At 39.9% G+C, this 23,049-nt stretch overlaps 1 protein-coding gene and 1 long non-coding RNA gene across 3 annotated transcripts in view; one reads left to right on the forward strand and one right to left on the reverse strand.

Moving 5' to 3' along the window:
* Positions 1-23,049, forward strand: part of LOC117795450 — a 37,383-nt gene that overhangs the window by 12,987 nt on the left and 1,347 nt on the right. The window contains exon 4 of the long non-coding RNA XR_004619477.1: positions 8,934-9,030. This is a non-coding gene — a long non-coding RNA (uncharacterized LOC117795450). The remainder of the gene's footprint in view (positions 1-8,933; positions 9,031-23,049) is intronic.
* Positions 6,196-23,049, reverse strand: part of SMARCE1 (SWI/SNF related, matrix associated, actin dependent regulator of chromatin, subfamily e, member 1) — a 21,800-nt gene continuing 4,946 nt past the window's right edge. The window contains exons 4-11 of one of the 2 annotated variants that reach the window (XM_011231981.3): positions 21,556-21,660; positions 16,449-16,529; positions 15,420-15,551; positions 14,986-15,157; positions 11,561-11,733; positions 10,744-10,845; positions 9,888-10,098; positions 6,196-7,469 (exon numbers count right to left, since the gene is read on the reverse strand). In XM_011231981.3, coding sequence (XP_011230283.1) covers positions 7,261-7,469; positions 9,888-10,098; positions 10,744-10,845; positions 11,561-11,733; positions 14,986-15,157; positions 15,420-15,551; positions 16,449-16,529; positions 21,556-21,660 — 1,185 coding nt within the window. In that variant the 3' untranslated portion in view covers positions 6,196-7,260. The other variant, XM_019805650.2, reaches the window with a different exon arrangement.

A 23,049-nucleotide genomic window follows, 5' to 3' on the forward strand; every position in this document is an offset into this window, starting at 1 on the left:
TGGTCTGGGACGGGTGTAGGAGTCCTGTCTCCATCATAAATTGTGCGATCTTGGACGTTATTTCATTTCTCTGAACCTCAGTCTGTCCATCTTTAAAGCTGAGGAGATATTCAGAGGATCCCCTTGTCAGGTTGTTGTAAGGGTTAAATGAGATGATGTGTGCAGAGCACGTAGCTCTGAGCCTGGTGACTGGCTGGGGTTCAACAACACTTCGTTGAAGAATCGAGTGGCTCCCTTTATCTGCCCTCCAAGCTGACTGCCGACTGGGTCAAGCCAATACTGCATCAGCTAGAACTATATGGCGGTTGATTAAGTAAGGCTTTCTTGGTATTTCATACACTCATTGAGTGGGCTTGGCCGTTGCCCATGCTTTCCAAGGCAGGCGCTCTGTCTCGAACCACTGCCACCGTCCTCACTCCCTGCCACCTCTGGCAGCTAACACCGCATGCGTCGCATGGACCCGGCATCGGGCAAGGTAATTTCATCCGCCTCTCATTTTCTTCTCCCAATCATCTTGGGAAATTGATACTGCAGTGACTTTGTCCCCATTGTGCAGATGACAAAACTGAAACAGTGTCACTGGACTCCAAACCCGGAACTGCACTAAGGCTGTGTTCTTGACCCCACTCTTCACGGCCTCTTCATGTGGCCGATCGCACCCTTTACAGGTTGGATCTCTGTAGTCTGGCTTTTGGAGAGCCCATCAAACTCTCCATTCCTGGATTCTGGTCACAACCAGTTTTGGGTTTCTGGTGAGAACTGAAGGTGCTATCCCCCGCTGTTTGGTGTGTGTGACAGGTTGGATCTCTGTAGTCTGGCTTTTGGAGAGCCCATCAAACTCTCCATTCCTGGATTCTGGTCACAACGAGTTTTGGGTTTCTGGTGAGAACTGAAGGTGCTATCCCCCGCTGTTTGGTGGGTGTGTGTGTGTAGGATTTCATTGCAAGGAAAGTAATCCTGGTCTCATAAACTGGCATGATGGGAAACAGTCAAGGAGGACGTCAAACGTTTGGCAAGTTTCAGTTCAACTAGGCTTGAGCAGGGTGTTTGCTTGGGTTAAGTAGCCTCCAGACCAGTGTGGAGCCCGATGCGGGGCTTGAACTCACGACCTGAGATCAAGACCTGAGCTGAGATCAAGAGTCGGAGGCTCAACCGACTGAGCCATCCAGGCGCTCCTCGGGCAGGGTGTTGAGTGTCCTGAGAAGAAGAAGCTGTAAAGAACAATTCTAGGTCTCGCTCCTACGGTTGGCTCTTAGATGAGTCACTCAGTTCTCTTCTTTGGGCCTCAGTTTCCCCTTTGGGAAAATGAGGGGATTAAGCCAAATTGGTGGTTCTCAAAGCTTTGATGTGCTAGATTCCTAGGCTTCCCCCTGGGAGGGCTGGGTCAGGCCCTGGCAGCCTCCCTGGGGAAATTCTGATGCCCAATTAACTTGAGAATCGTCCACCTGGACCATGGCTGACATTTGATTTGGAAGCTAAGGTCCCAGGATATTGTGGAGTGTGTTTTGAGGAGGAGGAAGACCCATTCGAAGCACACAGACAGGAAGAGGTGGGTAAAGTTTAGAGAGTAAGTAACTATGCATGACAACCGTCTGATACTGGTACTTCCTGAAATTTCTGAGACTCGGGCCTTGTAAAAGGTTCCCCCAAAGCTCACAGACTGACAGGAAACCACAAACAGGGGTAAAATGCAAACATAACACGCCCTATCAGACATGGGGGCCGTTCTCCACACAGCAGGATAACTCGTATCGTCGAAGTTGAGAAGTCATCTGTTTTAAATCTGTGCATTTTTCTCTTTTTTGGTGGTATGGAAAACTCTGAAGGAAAGGAAATGAGGATTCAAAAGAGAATAATTTTTACACATGTATCTCCCAGTATAAGAACACTGATCTCCAAGTAGGTTCTTCTGTCTTTAGGTCTTTTCAGATTATTGATCCACAGTGATGAAATCCTAGGACACATATGCAATCTCCCTATCATTTTAGTACCTTGGGCTACAGAATGAGGCTTTTTTTTTTTCCTCCAAAAAAAAAAATGGTTTGTAGGGGTTGATTAATTTCGACCCAAGATTACAAATACAGATTTCATTGGTAAAGTGATCTACTCTAATATTAACTTTAGGAAATTAGAGAATAAGACTCAAAAGTATGAAAAGTGTATGGGCATATAGTAGGTTGCTCAAAAAATGTTGGCTTTTAATATTAGGTGATCACAGGATCAGCTTTCACTAATTTGTCCTTTAGTTACAAACTGCTGTTGACCCAGGGATCGTTTCTAAGAAGACAAGGTTCCTGAACCTTCAGATAGCAGGAAATACACTTTCCTTTTATTGCAGCTTTCCCCAAAGACCTTTATCTAGATTACTCTGTGGAATCCTTCAGGCCATTTTGGGTGATGTGCAGATCTTCTAAATAATGTTCTTTAGAATAGTACTTAAGTATAAACAACACCAGTAAAATATCTTTATTTAGGAGTATTTTCTTTCTGGGGTGCCTGGGTGGCTCAGTTGGTTAAGTGCCTGCCTTCAGCTCAGGTCATGATCCCAGGGTCGTGGGATCGAGCCCCCCATCGAGCCCCACATCGGGCTCCTTTCTCAGTGGGGAGCCTGTTTCTCCCTCTTCCTCTGCCCCTCCCCCCATGCTCTCTCCCTATCTCAAATAAATAAATAAAATCTTTTTTAAAATAGTATTTTCTTTTTATGACAAAAGACCATGGTTTCACATTTATGCTGATACAAAGTTTCCTTTTAAAATGAATGATTCAAATGGAATAAGTAAGTTGATTCAGAGAAAGCTGTTAAGTAGTAACAGTACAGGTGGTACCCAGAAGCGGTAGAAATCGTGGCAGTGCATGCAAATGACTGAGTTTTGAGAAGTACTGTGTTAGTGAATTGAACCCACTTGCTCCCCATTTTGCTCCATATGAAACTATTAATAACACTCATTTTACGGAGTTTGCATCTATACTATAGTTATAAACATTTCGTGCTGGACAAGACCTTAAGGTCATCAAAGGACAGCCCTTCTTATTTCAGACAGGTGGTTTCTGAGGTCTCGGGATGTGACTTGATTAAGTGCAGTCCATGGTGGAGGAACTATGATTTTCCATTAGAGAAAACACTAGTGCTTTCTAGTAGTCCAGACCTCAAGAGTAGACAAGGCATCGTCCTTTACCCCCAGTTCACTAGGAGACACTGGAAGTGAGAAACTGTGTCCTATGGCTGGATCTTAGGGTGCACTTGTCTTGAAATAGTTGAAGGTCTTTTATTTGGAAGAGGATTACATCTGTTCTACTTGATTTCAACGTGTAGAAGCAGGACCAGGGCGTTGACGTGAAGGCAGACTTTAGCTCAATGAGGAGAAATACTTTAACTGAACAAGGAATGATCTGTCTTCAGAGAGATTGGGCTTCTCAAGACTAGAGGTGTTTCTGTTAGGCAGCACGTGACAACCCTAGGGGGCACGGGGAAGGGGATGCTCTCTATCCAAGGACCGGGTGGGACCTAAGGTCTTTGCCTCTTGAATGTCAAGGAGTGTGAGGTAGCCTTTCCTTCCTTTCAAACGGCTTCTCATAGGAAACCATTATCTGCAATTGTCTCAGTTTCAAGTAAAAAGCAATTAAATCATTTGGGAATTTCCCTTCCCCACATAGCACTTTTTTGATTTAAAAAATTATGCAAAAAAAAAATTTATAAGAACCTTTTTGGTGCCAAATGAGAAAACATGTGAACATAAGCCCTCTGGTTTAACTATTTCCTGCAATGTATTTTCAAAATCAGGTGGTTAAATACTTGATAGTTCGGGATTTGCACTTTAATCAGGGTTTTGTTTAACAGTATGGTGTAATTATTAGAGAGGTATGCAGATCAGTCTGGTATGTCAAAAGTTCCGTCATTTTACACTCAGAAAGCTGCTATTAAGAGCTTATACTTGGACTATAAAATGCAGCATTATTAGGTTGAACCAGGTGAACTTGTCATTTTGTAGACAAAAACCTACGCTGGCAATTTCATACAGTTCAACCGAATACTAAAGATATTTATGAACACTTTTATAATCTCCAATACTTTTAGATATCGTTTTCTACTAAACCCAGAATTTTCCTTCGCATACTGATCAAAGAAACATTATCACAGTAAGCCTAATTCTAATTCAGCATGGTTTCTTCTAAAAAGTCTCTGAGTTCCTTTTGTCTTGTTATTGCACAGTGGATTTTTCATTTGCAAAGATGTTAAGCCCTCTAATGTACAAATCACTAAGAAGCCAGTCGTTCCAGCAAGGTTTGCCCAGTGATGAGAAACAAGATAAAACTTCTGCGCACACTGAAACCAGGTGGGGAGCCCATGTGTGGTAGTGCTTGGGGGGAGAGGAGATCTATTCATGAAATGAGGATTTAACAAAGCATAATCCCAGCTTCCTTGCGTGTTCACATGAGAAACCAAAGCTTCAATTTAACTGCAGGCAGTGGGAGTTTCACACTGTCAGCACCAACTGTCTGAAACCCCAAACTGGTATCTAAGTGTGAAGGACCAAAACTAAAAATTTAGAGCAACTTAGTTAAATGTCAGATTCTCTTTTCAAAGATATGGAACTGTTTTATCTTTTCCATAGGACGTTCATACTATGTTAAAATGGGATAGCTCCAACTAACTTTCCCTCAATGTCCTGTCTTACAGAATAATATTCATGTAGTGCAGGAGAGCCAGTTAAAAATGCATGCTTGTTGACGGACAGGGGAAGATACGAAATTTGAAACTCTGGTGAGAAAACTAGGGGACTGTGGGGGATTCCCCCTTCCGTTTTTTGTTAAAAATTAATGAAAATATAAGCCCTTAAATTCTATGCATTCATACTCAAAATGAATGCACTAGAAGTCATGGCTTTTGGGAGCAGTGAGGGCACTGAGACAAAGTAGTTCCATCTATTTTACAGTTTAAACAGGCTCTGAGTTTAAGTGACTTGCCCAATGCCTACGGGGATATGGAAAGAAAAAAAAATCAAAGACCTCAATTATATCCCACATTCTCAAAGAAACTAAGAAACATCTCCAACACGGGTGATTTCTGCAACAGATCACTCTGACACAAGGGAATTTTAATTCAGTCTCCCTGCCCTGCGGTTAAAAGCAGTCAAGTCGCATCTGATTAAATTCATTCTCCAGCTAATTGCCCTAGCATGCTGCGGGTGGGCTGAGTAGATGCCATGCTTGTTTTCCAGTGCCTTCTCCAGTCTGGCAAAGGCGCCACTACTGGCATCTTAGGGACTTCAATACCGTGGCAAATGACCTGATCTTGCCCTGGCACTCTTTCCATGCCCGTATTAACAACTTCTCTGCCCTGTTTGGATGGAGGGAATGCACCAAGGAAGCTCTCCAATTTGTTGGGTAGCTGGTTGAAGTTCTACCATGTCTGACACCCAGAAACGGATCTAGTTGACCCTTTAGTTCTTCAATTCACAAACAGGAGAAAGATCCCATGTGCTATTTAGAAAAACAGAGATCAAGGGTTGTTTCCACCCAGTCTCAAGCTTCCTTTCCTCCTCTCATTCTCAGGGGGCTGAACAAGGGCAGTCGGCCATAGTCACTGTGTGCTGTCAGCTCAAGTTCAACAGCAGTGAATTATAAAAAAGTCACTATAGGGGCACCTGGGTGGCACAGCGGTTGGGCATCTGCCTTCGGCTCAGGGCGTGATCCCAACGTTGTGGGATCGAGCCCCACATCAGGCTCTTCTGCTGTGAGCCTGCTTCTTCCTCTCCCACTCCCCCTGCTTGTTTCCTTTCTCGCTGGCTGTCTCTGTCTCTGTCGAATAAATGAATAAAATCTTTAAAAAAAAAAAAAGTCACTATAAATTAAGTCATGCCCGTGTGAAGTTTTCTGCATGTAAGTGGAGGGCTTACGTTTATTTACCCACTTTTTCAAAGGTAATTTAAATGTAGAAACATATTTGCTTTTACTTTTGGAGTCAAAGGCCAACCTTTGTATGTGACATGACTATGAGGAAACTGATTCCCACAAATGTCTTGTACGAATGAACTTAATGCTGCAGCAGTTTACGGACATGGTTGGGCGAGTCAAGGGTCCCGAGGATGCCCATTTGTAATGGCCGTGGGAGCCCACGCCCTGCTGCCACCGCATTACCGTAACAAAATGATGCACTAGCTTTGCATAAAAATAGTGATAAAAACACAGAGCCAATTTTTTCCACGTATTTATTACATTTGGACCTTTAAGAAACATATACCATCAGATATACCACTATTCAGTAAAAATCTATTCTAGTTTTTGGGAAGCATACGTGTCACAATCTATCTTGCTTCTAGTCTCCAAGACTTTACTGAGTTTAATCAAAAAGGTGTACTCTGACCTATGGGGTCCTGAGCCTTGAGGTTTTGAATCTTGATTATTGTAGAACAATTTCAAATGGACAAACTGAATTCCCAGCTGTTTTCCTTCTGGAATGGGCTAATCGTTTTGAAGTTGTCTAGTCCCTTGCAAGAATATTCAATTCCATAAGCTTTGTGACCTGTCTTTGGAAAACTTGGTAAAAAAGTAGGTTTTTTTTTCTGTACAGTAAGGATGAATTTTGCAGGAGACACACAGTATGAACTGTAACAAAAGCAGTAAACATAACGTGTATGTGCCATATTCGTTTTAATGACTACCTCATACGCTGGTAACTACTCGAACTATGGAGACTATTACTGGATCACGATGATCCGAGCTCAGATGCAGTCAACTCCTTAACACAACTCTGGGTATCCGACACTGATTAAAAGTAAAGGGTAGGTGAACAAATACATACTCATACATGATTACGTTTTCAAGAAGCTAGCTACTCTTTGTGGCAGTATATAGGAAAGGGGACTTTCGGGAAGCTGTTGATGGGGACTGGGAGGTTTAAAGCTATGGCTTTGGTAAGCACCCCAGTGGGCTGTGGGAAGGCATTTGTAAGAGGAGACCGTGCAGAATCAAAGGATCATTCTCTAAAAGAGGTGGGCATTTTCTCAATTAATTTAAATTCTGAGGCTTTCCATAGTTGAGAGCTAGAAATAAGACCCAAAGAAAAGACCCATCTTCACAATGGCTTAAGAAAGGTGACTGTGCCATTTGGCTTGTGATGCTAAATGGTCCAAAAGCCTTTGGTGGTGCGATATGGACAAGAAAAATATTAATACACAAACCACATAACACCATTAAAACTCAAAAAACATTTTTTTTTCATTTAAAAAAGTATTTAGAACACAAAAAACAAGGCAACATTTATTCTTTCTTCTCGTCTTCCGGTGTGGGGTCCGTCGGCGGCTCCTCCACTGTGGCGCTGTTGCTCTCCGAGCCAGTGTTACTATCGCTGGTCCCTTCCTCAGCCAGACTGTCCACCCCCTCCTGCCCGCTCTCCTTGTCCTCAGGAGTAGACGTGCCTTCTTCACCATTCTGCTGGCTTTCCGTCGCTTCTTCAAGGTGTGTCTCCTCTGTAATCACACACGTGTCACTGTCAGTTTCAAGACAAAGATGTATTCTTCTAATTATGCTGACTGTCTCGAGCTGTGCTGTTCAACACGGCAGCCCCTCGCCGCATGCGGTATTAAGCGCCTGAACGAGCCAGTGTAACTGGAACTGTTAGCACCTTGGAAACAATACAGGTTTGAAAATCTACTTCTTAGCTGTAAACTTACAAAAGCTAAATACAGATCAAGTATATCTGATGAAAATTTAGCTTCTAAATTTAGATGTGCTACAGGTATAAAGCACACATCAGATTCTGAAGCTTTAGTATGAAAAAGAATGTAAAAAATTAATACTTAAAAATGTTGATTACACATTGAGATATTGTTTAAGATATACTGGGTTAAATAAATAAATATATTATTAATGTTAATTCATTTGTTCTTTACTTTTTTTTTTTTTTTTTAAAGATTTTATTTATTTATTTGACAGAGATAGAGACAGCCAGCGAGAGAGGGAACACAAGCAGGGGGGAGTGGGAGAGGAAGAAGCAGGCTCACAGCGGAGGAGCCCGACGTGGGGCTCGATCCCGCAACGCCGGGATCACGCCCTGAGCCGAAGGCAGACGCTTAACCGCTGTGCCACCCAGGCGCCCCATGTTCTTTACTTTTAAAAACGTTACAATATTTACAATTACATAGTGACTGACAGTTTATTTCTATTGGACAATGCTGTTCTGTGCTTTGGATTTAATTACTGAGAAAGCACGTATGGAAATGATATAAGGGCGATATTTTAGGTACTTTGTTAAATGTCATGCTGGGCTGTTTTCTGTAAGAAATTAAGAGCATGAGGTTTTCGGTCTAACAGTCTCAATTTTGTTTTTCCCTTCAGCTAAAAGGATAATATCTGAGTAAAGACCCATAGACATGCTCTACTCATAAATGACAGAACAGTGGTGAAGGACAGTGTTCTGTCTAGTTGCACAATGAGCAAAGAATCATAGTCCATACCTAACTCTCAAGCTCCTGCTTTAACCACAAAAGCGCACTCATGCTCCAAATTTGTTAAGATAAAAAATACGTTCACACAAAACAGAAAAAGGCTCAGATAACGAAACTTAATATCTGACTATCTGAAATGCTCATCTGCTGAATTTAATTTTGTAGTAATATCTGGCAAAGCGATCTATATTCCATTAAATGTCTTCCTGATGTCAAATCAGAAGTTGTCAGTTGAGGGGCGCCTGGGTAGCGCAGTCGTTAAGCGTCTGCCTTCGGCTCAGGGCGTGATCCCGGCGTTATGGGATCAAGCCCCACATCAGGCTTCTCTGCTAGGAGCCTGCTTCTTTCTCTCCCTCTCCCCTGCTGTGTACCCTCTCGCGCTGTCTGTCTCTCCGTCACATAAATAAATAAAATCTTAAAAAAAAAAAAAAAAGAAGTTGTCAGTTGAATGCCAAGTGTGACTACTGTCCCTGCCCCTTCTTGCAGTGATGGTCCCGGGAGCCTTTGGCTGTATTTCCTGAAACAGTTTTAACTTACTCCTGTTTACAAAGGGCACTGGGCAGGCTCAAAATAGTGCCAGAAGGTAAGGTGATCTCAAAATTTCAAGTAATCGATTTAATCGATATTTTGTGAAAGTTTTACATGTTATTTCGTGCCTTGAGGAATGATTTTAATCAGGAAAATCAGTATGCTTGGAAGTAAGAACTTCTCTTGGATGGGGTCAACAAACCTATTCCGTAAAGGCTAGACAGTAAATATTTGAATTTTGAGGGCCAGGAGTCTTTGCAACGACTCAACTGTACTGTGGCAGCCCCAAAGCAGCCACAGATAATACGTAAACACACAGGTAAGGCTATGTTCCAACAAAACTTTATTCACAAAAACAGGTGGCAGGACAAGACTTGGCCTGCAGGGTTTACTTGCCCAACCCTGTTCTAGGACACCAAAGATGCTTGATGCTAAAAGCAACAACCACATACTACGTTTTCGCAATAAAGGTTAAAACACTGAGTGCCAATACCACATCAAACCCAATACTAAGTGATTTTATGCACATTTCCTTATTTGTCCTCTGGAACTCACTCTCAGAGGCCGGTACTAGAGTACCTACAAGTGAGTTTGAAACAGATTAAGTAATTTACCCAGTCATATGCAGCAAGTGGTGAGAGAGTATTAGAGCCACCTCTGTCTGACTCCAGGGCCAGTATCCTCAACCATTCCTATCATTTATACTTTATATGCCTAACCCGAAAAATGACAACCCGGACAAATAACCAAGACCCCAACTAGCCAGACTAAAGACCAATGCCCCACTGCTGTTTTGCGTGGACATCAACATTTTGTGGGAATCTACTACAGAGGTTGGGATTTGGAAGGAAATGTGTAGATCGTACAGAGAATAGCCCTTGACATTGACTTTGTGGTCAACGGGCAGGTTACCTGTCTCCATCGGGATGCTCTCGTCGTCCTTCTTCTCCTCGGTCTTACTAGCAGTTTGCTCCTCCTCAGGAACCATGCTGCTCTGACTGCGTTCAGCTTGCTCTGCTGCCTCCTTCTCTCTTTCCTCCTGCCTTTTACGAGCCTGTTCCTCTGCCTGGGCAATTTCAGCAGCAATTTTTTCCATATCCACTTCTACTTTCAAACCACACAACTAGTCGTCAGAAAGAAAGAAAACTCTCTTAGTAATGTTCTTTTCTTACGATCTCTGAACCAGAGAAATTATTTCAAAAGTGGGTTTTCTTGGCTATGAACTACATACATATATATGGGAGGAAAAAAAACCCCCCGTGGTTCTAGGTCTTCTCCGAAACTCTTGTGTCTACAGGAAAAGAAAGTTGCTCCAGTGGCCACGTAACAGGAAGTGCTACGGGAACGGTTGGCGAGGCAATGCTGAAAGCACTGGATTTATACAGAAGGCTTCCAGTTCCCATTTCAAGCCGTCAAACACTAGATTTACTTGTTTTAATACAAAGTCTATTCCATAAGCAACATTTAATGAATACATCTCAATAAAATGGAAACAACTCATGACTGCATGAGTTTAAATTAAAACACCACGGGGGCTAGGGTGTAAGGCCTAGAACATGTGTGGATACTATATGATATTTTAAACCTATTGAAATTTTGCCAGAAAATGGGAATAATTTCATAAAGCAAAGACATTACCATTAGAGAGCAAAGTTCACCCTGTTTCAAAGTGAACAACTTTCAATAAAAACACTACTTTGGAAAAAGGAATGAGGAAAAAAGTAACAGTCACAGTATAAAAAGTACAGTGAACGCATTAAATTGATACCCTTTTAAGTTCATTGTTAAATGAATCTGTGCTTTCCAGGAATTTCCTCTTCTTTTCCTGGTGTCGCTCCTCTATTTGGAGAAGTTCAGCTTCTAGTTTTCGCTGAAAGATATATGAGCAGGCTTTATTATTACTGAATTATTTTCTTGAAAGCAAATGTCAAACAGAAAATACATCTCACTTTTTAATGGTCCATGCTTTCTCACAGCGTGACAAAGGTTTTGAATTTTTAAATTAAGTCATTTGTTGAACAATGTGTCTAGCTAAGATTTTAAAAACATAAAATGCAGCATACAATTAACAAGTATATGTTAAAGAATACTGTTTCAGGCCTGAGCAATTTCTTCAGAAAAAAATATTTAAGCAGTAAAGGTTTAGAAGATGTCTTAAATTCTTTTTTTAAAGATTTTATTGATTTATTCGACAGAGATAGAGACAGCCAGCGAGAGAGGGAACACAAGCAGGGGGAGTGGGAGAGGAAGAAGCAGGGCTCACAGCAGAGGAGCCTGATGTGGGTCGATCCCATAACGCCGGGATCACGCCCTGAGCCGAAGGCAGACGCTTAACCGCTGTGCCACCCAGGCGCCCCAGATGTCTTAAAAACCTTACATCACAAGAATCTGTATTACAGTTTTAATGACAAACTTATTAAATCTCTGGGAAACCTCCACTTTGTCAAGCCTCTTCCCTGAATCAGGAACAGGTTAGATTGAACACAGAAATATTTAGCTCGAACACTGATGCATGGTACAGATTCCGGCCACTGGGGCTCTGTGACATAGGCCCAATTTATTAGAACAATGCATTGTGACTTTACCTGATGAACCATTAAGGACTGGACCTGTCGTTTGAGGACCTGCATTCTAGCTGTTGTGACAACTGACCGAACGTCCGGCACCACACTCTCACTAAGGATTTCACTGATGAGGCGGTGGTTTCTCTGGAAACGGGCAGTGGCTGTATGCTTCATTGAAAAGCCATCATCATAATCTGGAATAAACAAGATGTCTGGAAATGAAGTTATCAGTAGCCATGAATGGAGAGAGTAACATTAACACCTGAACACCAAGGAGCTATGGCTCTCACGGGTCTACCAAGGGGGCCCTTCCCTGCTCAGCAAGGAGTCTGCTTCTCCCTCTGACCCCTCTCCCCCACGCTCTCTCAAATAACTAAAACTAACTAACTAACTAACTAACTAAAATCTTCAAAACAAAAACCAACCCAAGGGGGCCTTAGGGCATCATGGGAGCACTGGGACGGTCACTTGATAAAAACCATGGGGAGGACATAATGTGTTCATTGGCCAGGGTTCTGGCTATTCTCACGAAATCTTTAAGTGGTATGTGTCTGAGACGGACTTGGCTGAAACACAAATGAGATAAAACCATGTGTCTTCTGGCCTGGAAATCCATCAACAGGAAGGCGGCCTGTTACAGGAAGGCTGCAATGCTGCTGAATGGTTCACTCTCGTGGTAGTAATTTAAGGCATTTACACCTGAAGACAACACAGGGACTGGACAGTGTCTTTGTCACTATATTACTTTAATACTGAAGTAATGAAAATGCCCACTGCAGAGAAAACATTTTCTCCAGCAATACTGTGTCCCAGACCCTAGACATTTTATTTAATAAAAAAACCCACTAAAGCCTTAAGGTAATTTTATTGGAAAAGAATGTTTACTACCAAATTTTACTTTTAATTTTTGTCAATCTACACATGTACATAGCTGTTAGTGTGTAAAATATTATGTTGTTTCATTCACTCAAGTTGATACACATATAGCCTGGATCTGGTTTATACGCTTATTTTTAATAGCTATGCAGCAAGGTTTCTCTATCACCTCCACAGCTCTGGACATACCTGCTAACGATCTGTATTATCATTTATTTAGTGGAGTTACTTAAATTAACTCACTTTTTAAAAAAATCTTCCTCTTCAGCAATACACATTAAAATAAAAGTTCCTGGGCACCTGGGTGGCTATGTAGGTTAAGCACCTGCCTTCGGCTCGGTCATGACCCCAGGGTCCTGGGATCGAGTCCCACATTGGACTCCTTGCTCAATGGGGAGTCTGCTTCTCCCTCTCCCTCTGCTCCTCCACCCCCACTGGTGTTCTCTCTCTCTTACTCTCCCAAATAAATTAAAAAATCTTAAAAAATGAAAATTAAAAAAAAAAAAGTTCCTCTCCGAACCATCTAATCACCTTAGTGTCCCACCAGAGGTGGAGGGACCACGCTTTAGGAAACTTTGCTAGAGGCCCAAATTGTACCTCTATGTCACTTTAGCACCTCCCTTACTTGGTAATTAAGTAGTTCCCAAAATGCTCATCATCATAAACACACAGATACAAACTGTTGAGCAAATTACTTTTTGTCTCCCTTCAAGGAATTTCTTTAGGACATACACTTTTGAAATTGAGATTACTGGAATATAGGATATCATTTAAAAAATTCTGTGACCCTCCTATTTTTTTAAGAAAGTTTTTCATATTCACACTTAAGATTATACATGGTATATTCATGCTACCTCTATCGGAACTATATATACTTTTTTTGTTTTTTGCTTTCTTCTTTCCACTGGTAGGGGAAATCGAATCTTAGCAATCAGGGCTTGTCTTTCCTTACACTTAGAGCTGTCTGACTTTTTGGGGGTGGGCTTATATTTTCTAGTTATTTTCTAATTAACCAGCTCTTTACTTTACCTCATTCTCTAAAATGCCATTTAAAAACCCCTCCACTGTCCTGTGTGGAAGCTGCACGTGCCTTCTCTAGGACAGCAGCTGGCAGCTGCCGCACTCACGGCGGGCAGCCCTTCTCTTGGACTGATGCTCACTCCCACCTCACAAACCTTCCTCTTTCTATTCAGTTCTGGGGTGTAAAGTCCAAGGTCTGAAGTCACTCTTATCCTGGCATCTTCATTTTCACCTGTCCTTTCTTACCAGAAGCTTTAAGTTCCTATCTTAAACTTATAAAACATAATGGGCCGAAGTCTGAGGAACGGAGAAGAGGATCTTCTTTTGAAGACGGCTCCTGAGTGAATCTCTACGGTCCTGCTCAATGTTCACACTGTCACCTTTTACCTGAAGAAAACTTTAACTGCTTCGACTTGTGGCTTCCATGTTGCTAGTCTTTGTTTATACTCTTCTACTGATCCCTCATCCTTTCAATTACTCATAAACTGGATCTTCTTCTATTTGTTAGTTCTGTATGGTTTGGTTTTTTTTGCATTAATCATGTAATTTTGGTCTGTGTTTGCTAGTCCTTAGCACTGCTGATTCTGTTTAACACTCGGTTTGGTTTCTATTCCATATTCTATTCTGTTATTATTTACATTATTCTATGCTTATGAGAATATTTGTCAATATCCCAGTCCATTCTTTTTAAAAACATTTTTCCCCCCTCTCCTTTCGGGTATATGTTTATTCATGTTTTTAGGTGGCATTATTGCTTCCTCTCTCCATGGTGTCTTTAAAGTTCTTACAAGCCTCCTCTTTGTTACCCCTATTCTGAAATGAGATCTTAAATTATTTTCTTGATGTTTTTGTTGCTTGTAGCCTTTCCCACATCATAGCAGCACACGAGGAAGTGTTATTTGTACAGCCGACGTGATTCATGGAGTATGCCCCCAGATGCAGGGGGCTGGCTGAGGCTCCTTGCAGCTTCAGACCCTGCCTGGCCACAGTGACCAGACGTGTAATCTGCACACCTGCAAGCTAGCCGTGGATGCCCATCAGGAAGCTCTATTTGTGTGTGTATATTTGCATGTGTGTATAAAGTGTGTATGTGTGCATCCCCGTGTTACCATGAGCTACGCTGGATTTCTGAATTAACTGGAAAACAATTTCATAATGCTTCTATCTACTCATTAACTTTCTCCCTTAAGAGCCCTTAATTCAGTAAGTTTAAGAAACCAATAGGAAAACAGGATGTAACTAGAAGGCATTTTAGCTTTTTAAAAGCAGTTGAGGCAAAATTCTGATTGTGACGGAAAAACGTTTCCTGCATTCTGAGTATAAAGATTCTTATAAATACATAGTTTTTGCTATTTCTTGCTCTAACAAGGATATATCTTTTTCTTGTGGGAAATTTGTATATAGATCTTAAGATAATTAATCAAAATATTAAAATGGCACTTAAATATGCTTTGTTTTCCACTTAGGATAGGAAATAAACTTAAGAGATTGCTCGTATTTTAGTTCTCAGAGAATGCATAAACAAAACCCCATTTTTTTTTTTTTTTTACCATCTGGATCTTCAGCAGGCTGAATGCTCATGTATGGTTCTCCTTTCTCCATGCGAGACTGTCTCTGTCGACTTTCTTCCTCTAAAGCAGCTTCTGCACGACTTTTTGCATTTATGTAAGCAAGGTATGCGGGGGAATTATGATAGGCCTTCATAGATTCATTGTACTCTATCTGAAATTCAAATGTTTTTCAGTTTTATAATTAACATATTGCAGATTATACAAATACCTTTATCTCATTTGAATATCTAAAGATATAATTATCTCCTTTTCACAGACAAGGAATCTGAAGCCTAGAGAAATTAAGTGACTCGACCCAGCTAGACAGAGACAGTATAGCCTTGGCTGATTAGATCTTTTGTTTCTTTCACGAACAACAAGCAAATGTTTATGCATTTTATATTGTCTCCATCCCACTGTGGTCCCCATTCTACCTTTTCTGCTTCGTATTCGTTTAAATATTCTTGTTTTTCTTCATCAGTGAGATCTCGCCACATGCCACCAATAATCTTGCCAATCTCCCACAACTTTAGGTCAGGGTTGGAAGCTTTTACTTGGTCCCAGACCTTAAAAAGGAAACATGAAATCAGTATGGATGCCTAAAAATATAGACCTTTAAAAATACTTTTTAATATAGAAACTTTTAAACTTAAGCAAAAGCAGAAGGAATAGTATCAAATCCCTATGTTCTCATTAGCCTGCTGCAACAATTATCAACAGCTGGCCAATCTCATTTCCTTTGCTGGATTAATCCATGGCACATCTCAAGACATCTCCAATCACTGTTGACAGTTAAGATGAGCTAACCCAATAACATAGTCTCTGCCTCTCTAAAAGTTCACAGAATTTAGAAGGAAAGTGGTTAATCTGCATAACACATCAGATCACATCATCAAATACATGTATAATAATTGTGACCAAAAATTTCTAAATAGTGGTAAAAATAGTAAATGCTCTTGCTACTAATAAAGATATTCGCTCTATATGTTACTTTAAGAGAATACAGGTTCATCACCAAACCAAACCAAACCATGAGGGAAAATTCAAGAAGTGTAAAGAAAATGAAAATTACCATAAGCTTACTGTGTAGAGAGAACCACTGCCTTATCTAGGCCTTTTTTTCTTCAAACTAACATACTGTTGCTATTGTTTTTATAAAAAATAAGATACTAATACACGTAGTCCTAGATGCCTTTTTTCACTTCACATTTTTCTGTCACTGAATTTCTCCAAAGGGCTACATAACACGGTCTTACGGATTTAAACCATTTATTTAATCATGTTCTTCTTGCTGGATTTTAGTTCTGGAATTCTGAAATCAGAACTAAGTTCTTTAAAAACTGTAATTCCTGATCATTTCCTCTGACTATGCACAGAAACACTGGCTAAGCCATTATGAAATCGGACGTAAAGCGAAGCAGCCAAGAGAGCGCTCCTTACCCGCTCTGGCTCCTGGCACCTACCTTTCTGCTGTACCTCATGTAGGGCATCAGCGGCTTATCTGGTGGCTTTGGGGGTTTTGGAATCGTAATACCAGAGGATGCCTACAAAAGAGTTAAATACATTCATTATTCAATTGCAAGTAGCTCACCAGCAAAATGAAAAGAGAGTCCCTTAAAAAATTCTAATGCGCCTTTCTTCTACTCGTCCATGGACACAAGATTCTTATATTTTCTCCACTGAAAATAGCTATCACTGCAAATTCAGAAATGTTCACATCAAAAGAAAATAAAGAAAATGACTTTAGGTACATACTTTTAAAATACTGTACTCAGCAGTTTTTTGCTACTGCTTTGACAACCTGGCTGTAAGAACAAACGCAGTATTACATAATAATCCATACATTGAAAATATATGGTTACATATCACATGTCCCACCTTTAGGACATAACCTAGCACCCTTTCATTGTGCTTAATTTACCGTTACACATACAGTCAACACTTGATTATCTGCCCGAGTCTGGGCTCCTTCAGCACTTACCACTCTCACACTGTCTGCGGGGGACTCTGTATCTACTTGTACTATTTCTGGAACGCACGGCACCCCTACATAAACAACACCCCTACAAAAACTACCTTCTAGGTTCAAAACAGAAAACAGAAAATCTTATTTCCTTTATCAGGACTAGAGATTTTATTTTTCTTAAGGTTCTAGGTCCATATCTAGTGGCTTTGGATAAAGGGGATCAAAAAGTATAAACTAAAGTCATGCCATCTCCTGTCCTTAGTCCTAATAATAATGTAGGAGTGAACAAGTTTACCAAGAACAGAGAAATGACAGACACAGGGTCCAGTTAGGTTATTTCTGAGGCCTTATATTGATTAAAATTTTTTGGTTTTGTGGGGAGAAAGAAAAATGAAAACAAAAGGAGGGAAGACTAAAAGTATTTTTTTAAAGGTAAAGAAAAAGGTGAGATAGAGGGGAAAAAAAAGGCAAAGAAAAAGATGAGACTGATTCCTTCAATGGGCTAAGATCTAGGTAAGAGATACCAGACAGCATCTGTGGGCACCTCAGATTACTCCAACCCATGGGTGCCCATTTCTGAGCTTAGTTTCATCTTAACATATATGACTACATTTCATCAAGGACCCAGAACAAATTAATCATGGCCAAATCACATTTATTTTCCCCCAATTTCTAGGAGACAACAATATTGGTTCTTCTTGCCAGGCTAGGGGGAAGAGGTGCTGGCTTCACTCTAATTATCAAAAGACAGGGACCAGCAAATCCTTCTAAGGAGACTAAGAGACATTTTGTTCCCCTGCCCTTCAGCTGCTGCTGTGATAAAACCCTGGACAAACTCCTCCTTTCCGGGTTGAGACACCAATTATAACCTTATTTTTTATCCAAGGGCTCAGAAATTAGTGTGTCTGCCCCATTCCACTGCTTTCAAACAATGCTTCCTCCTACGACAAGGGTCTTCCTCCATCCCTATATACTTTCAGTAACTCTGCTTCTGCGTACGTGAAATTGTTAGGAAGCATACCACCTCTGAAGCAGTATTTTCTCTCTTCTTTCCACTCCTCCCATATATTCATTCATACCATACCTCATGCTGGTGCCCATGCAGACAGACCCTGTTTTGTTTTGTTTTGTTTTGTTTTTAGCAGGCATTGGGCAATGGAGTGAAGTAAGCCACAAGGGATAGATAATGTCAACAGCAATGGTATGAACAGCCAATAAGAGAAGATCTGTCAAGGTCTGTCGCTCTTTCAAGGAGGGGTGAGAGGACTCCTACGAGGCTGACCTTCCATCATGGGTTCAGAACAAGATACACAAAGGCCTGATTTTCATAAGTAAAGTTACTAGAAAGCATTTCCAACTTAAATCCAACACGAACCTTCAGAATCCCATGAAGTGGGTTACAAATAAAGTTGGAATTGTGCCAATAATTGAAGTTGGAAGATCACCACTAACAAATTTTCTTTAGAGATAAAGAACTCTAAAATGTCTATGTTTAAATATATTGCATTAAAACACTTTAAAAACAAATCATAGTAATATATGCTCTACTTTTTAAAGAACCACATTTGACAACATTAATGGATTTGCTTATTCCTCCTCTCTTCCAAAGGCAGGTATCCAAATTGTCTACATATTGAGGCTATATTTTCATTATTTGAATGAAATGAGGCTATCTTTCATTGACTAGTCAATTTATAAATACAAACAAAACAAAAAACCAAGACAATAACCACAAAGTTAAATTCTAGCTGGTTTTCAGGACACTGAAGATTTACATCACTAAACATCCCTAATTTATTTACTATCTCAGCAGACGTCTTTCTACATCTTAAACATTACTCCTTACAAAAAAAAAAAAAAAAAAAAAAAAAAAAAAAAAAAAAAAAAAAAGCAGTTTGCACTGAAGACACTTTAACCTTGTTTTGATAAGAGTCCATTAGACATTAGAAACTGCTTTCCTGTACTCCTCTGGCTTGAGGAGTGAGAGCTGCTGGCACCTTTACTAAATGGCCCAGGGTTTATGTCTTTGGAGGGAATGTTTCCTTTCTTAGCAGTTTCTTCCCTTGTTTCTATCAGGAAAGCTACCTCTAGCAGCAACTGTCCCTCTTTACAGTTTTGTGCTTCTAACTGGCAACGAGTAGGGGGAACGTGAATAACTATGCCTAGATAAGTTAAAACTGTGCTTATGTAAGAGTAAGTCCTGGGAATCGCCTATGAATAAAGGTCATGATTTTGTAAAATTTATTTTGGCCACTCAGGAGATTTTGCTGTTGTTTCTTCTAATTTTCCGCCTTCTCTGGTAGAGTTTTCTTCTAGAATGGAATTTCCATTACAGCACAGAAATAAGCCATTTTTAACATTTTGTCTCCAACTGTTTTCACACGTGGACTTAAGAGAATGTTAAGCACCGTCAGAAAGGACTGTAGGAATGAATTCCATCTCACAGCTATTGCAGGTACTCCAAAATGTTTCAACACGCTGTACAGAGTCTCAAAACTACCCAAGTGTGCTACAGTCATGAGCGAAACCAGATGTTCTGTAGAGCCACCTGCATTCACAGACTCATTCCTTCAAATCACTTAACTAAGGCTATTTGCAAATAATCATACCAAATAGGAGCCAAAACGAAAAAAAAAAGGTAACACGTCATTGGGGTCATCTTAAAATAAAACACTTTTATAATGGTCAAAATCATATCCATTAAGTCCTAACAAAGCTTAAGTTAGATATATAAAAAAAAAGTTGTGTAAAACTTTAGGCATAAGTAATTTTCTTAGACAGCAATTCAGTGATCTAAAACTTGAAGGGGCTGGGATTAACAGAGGCTAAAAGCCTTCAGTTTCTAGGACCCTTCAGGGTAAGTCTAGACAGCAGTTTGATTACACTTCAATCTGGTACTAATGCTAAGAAAACCACCACAAAGAACCAAAACACCAAATTTTCCACGCCCAACAACCCTGCTGTACTAATCTACCCCAAAGCTAGTGCCCACTCCAAATGTTAGGTTTGAACATCCCTGAGAGGGAATGAGGAGAAACAGATATTGACCCCTGAGACAGTGGGTGACCTTTCCTTTTCCTACTGAATAATCTCTCTTTATTAACAGAATTCCCACAGATACATCCAAGTTAGGCACAAAATGCTTACACAAGCTGAAATACAAATGATTCTACTAACACAGTTATCACCATTTCTATCCCATTAACGCAGGTAATCAAGAGCTGACTGTATAGAGCTATTAAAAGGTAACCATTCTCTTGTTCACGCCTCATGAATAATTTTCTGCATTAACACGAATGATCCAAAATTGATTCTGCTCCTTGTTTAAATCAAAATGTTCTTTATCACTGGATAACCTTGCCACCCATTATGCTTGTGAAACACATTTAGGCCAGGGAAAAACACGTACCGATGTACATAAAAACTGTATGCATTGTGAAATGCATACATACACACACTTTGTCAAAATTCTTTTCAGATACCATGAAATATGCATGGCACATAAAACTTGATATGCTTATGAAGTACAAATTATGCAGAAACAATGAAAAATTTAGACAAACAAAACCTATCAAGCTAAGCAATATGCTTACCAAGATAGACATATAGTTTGATAGTTACAAGCTTTTTGCTCTAGCTTGACTACAGGGTGAGAGGGCTCTTTTGAAGTCACATTAATTATTTATGAATTATTTATGAATATAGCAAAGAAAAACCAAGTATTAAGAAGTTTACAGCCATTCTGGGTTGTATAAATTCTCACCAATGCCATATTCCAATGTATGTAGGTATTTGGCTTTTGGATTTATTTTTATTTATTTTTGGTAAATTATTTTTACATTTATTTCTTTGCTACTTAAGCTTCCTTGAATACAGTTTAAGATGATTCTAAAATAAAAATCTGAAGTACATCACCCAACTCTGGGTATCTTAGGTTGATCATTTAAACGAAACAGCCTCAAGTTTCAGAAATCACACCCCTCGCCCTATAGATTACAAATGCACTTTTAGTTGTAGGTATCTAGTTTGGCATGTCAAATTAATTTCATTCGACTTGCATTCTGCAATTCTCTGAAGTTACATTAAATCTTTTTTTTCTTTTTAACTGGAGAGAAATGAATCTCAGAAAGTCAACTATTAAATCCAAAAGACAAATAATTATGTGTAGCAGCTCAAGCTGGTAGGCCAGCCGAAAAAAGCCTAGGTCCATACGCCGGGCTTTTATTAAGAGACTGAGTTCCTGAGCCTGATGCCAATTACCTTACATGAAAGATACTCTTTATCTCAAAAAGGGTATTTTAACCATAAGAAACTCTAGGTTTATCTACATATAGCATAAGCAGTAAGTGCCCAGGGCTTTAGCTCCATCAACCACCAAACAGAATGGATTCTTCTTTTCTTCTACATACATATCCAGATTTCACTAGATTTTTTTTTTCCAGTGTAAGATTGTACAACGAATGTTTAAAATAGTAAAAAAGCCAGGTTAAAAAAAATTTTTTTTTTTAAATGGCTGTGCTGATGATTCAAAAGGACCTAACTCTGGAGGCATTTCTGGTCAAATCCAGTTGTCTGCTGGATGCTGTAATAGTTGATTCTCCTACCGTGACCCGGCTGTTGGTGCCCGGGTTCCCTCCCAGCCTGTAGTTGTTGTAGGCGAGATGACTGTATGGATTGTATCCCACAAACCCTGGTGTGCTGGGCATTTGCTGATGGAAACAAATGAGACAAAAACACGAATGAGAAATGAGCTCAAACGAGGAAAACACAGAAATGAAAAATGATCTGCATATGGCATGCAAAAGCAACCTGAATTTAAACAAGCAATGATGTGTTGTAATTGTTTTTTCTTTCATTGAGAAACCAGTCTGCAAGTGTTTTTTTTTTCTTTTTTCTTTCTTCCCTTTCTTTCTCTTTGCAGGGGCCAGTTGTGTTTGCTGTCAGTGTGAATGTGTGTGCTTGTTTTTTCGGAATAAGCAATACACTGAAGTGTCTCAAACACTCCGTATTACTTGACAGTCAATAATATGATATAACTTAGTAATAGATGTCTGAGATAGGAAGGCCTGAAATGTGATAAACTAGAAGTCTGAAACACTTTACATGCAAAACAAAACGTGATTTACTTGACAGTTATGTAGATGCCGCCAATGTATTTATCTACTAAAAACAAATAAAAACAAGAAATGGATTGTTTTCAGAGACAATTTTAAATCATTCTATTTAATGTGAGAAATGAAAAGATACTCAAATCAGGAAGCCAGAGTTGTCAGTAGAAAAGAACATATGTGGGATTCAATGGGTGTCACATACATGATTTCAAAACAAAGACTTGTAAGAAATGCATGGATTTCATTCGGGGGTGCTATCTGATCTTTTAAACCCAGTCATTCTTTTTTTAAGGCTTTCTCTTCCATCTCTTCTTTTCTCTTCCATCGTCCATAGGTCAATCATGAACACTTTCTGCATTTAGTTTTAATGTGAACTGCTTTTCTAGTTGACAGACTTGAACTTGCTTTTTTCATCTAGTTTCTTGATAGCTCTGACCCTTTCAAAACACAACTGCTCATTGCAGCAATGGAATTTTTGGGTTTCGTGAATTATGTGTTGATGTAATCACAAATGGGCTCTTACATAGCAGCGCCCTCATGGTTAATACAATGACATCCAATGTTCATGAGAATCAAGGTATAATGCATAAAAAGGATGTAGCACAGAGAAACCAAAAGTAGGGTATCTTACCTAATGAAACGCAATCAAAACAACTAATTTTAACATGCAATTAACAATATTAGTCCTCAACTGCACAATGTAAAATACACTTAACACATCCCAACTAAGCTGTGGCTGTTATAAACACAATTTTCTAAAACATGCCGCTGCACATATCCTTAGTGTCCAAAAGAAAGATATTCAAGCAGATATTACATTTGAAACTCTTTAGGAGAAGAGAACAACTGATCAATTCTAGTCTGTATAGTTAAAAAAGACGCACATAAGGCATATTTAAGTAGGCAAAACACAGATGAAGTATCAAAGGCACAAGAGAAGTGTATATTACTTGGAGTGGTACATTTGGGGGGTGGTGGGGGTGGGTG

This window comes from Ailuropoda melanoleuca, chromosome 13 (assembly GCF_002007445.2).
Source record: "Ailuropoda melanoleuca isolate Jingjing chromosome 13, ASM200744v2, whole genome shotgun sequence".
NCBI lineage: Eukaryota > Metazoa > Chordata > Mammalia > Carnivora > Ursidae > Ailuropoda > Ailuropoda melanoleuca.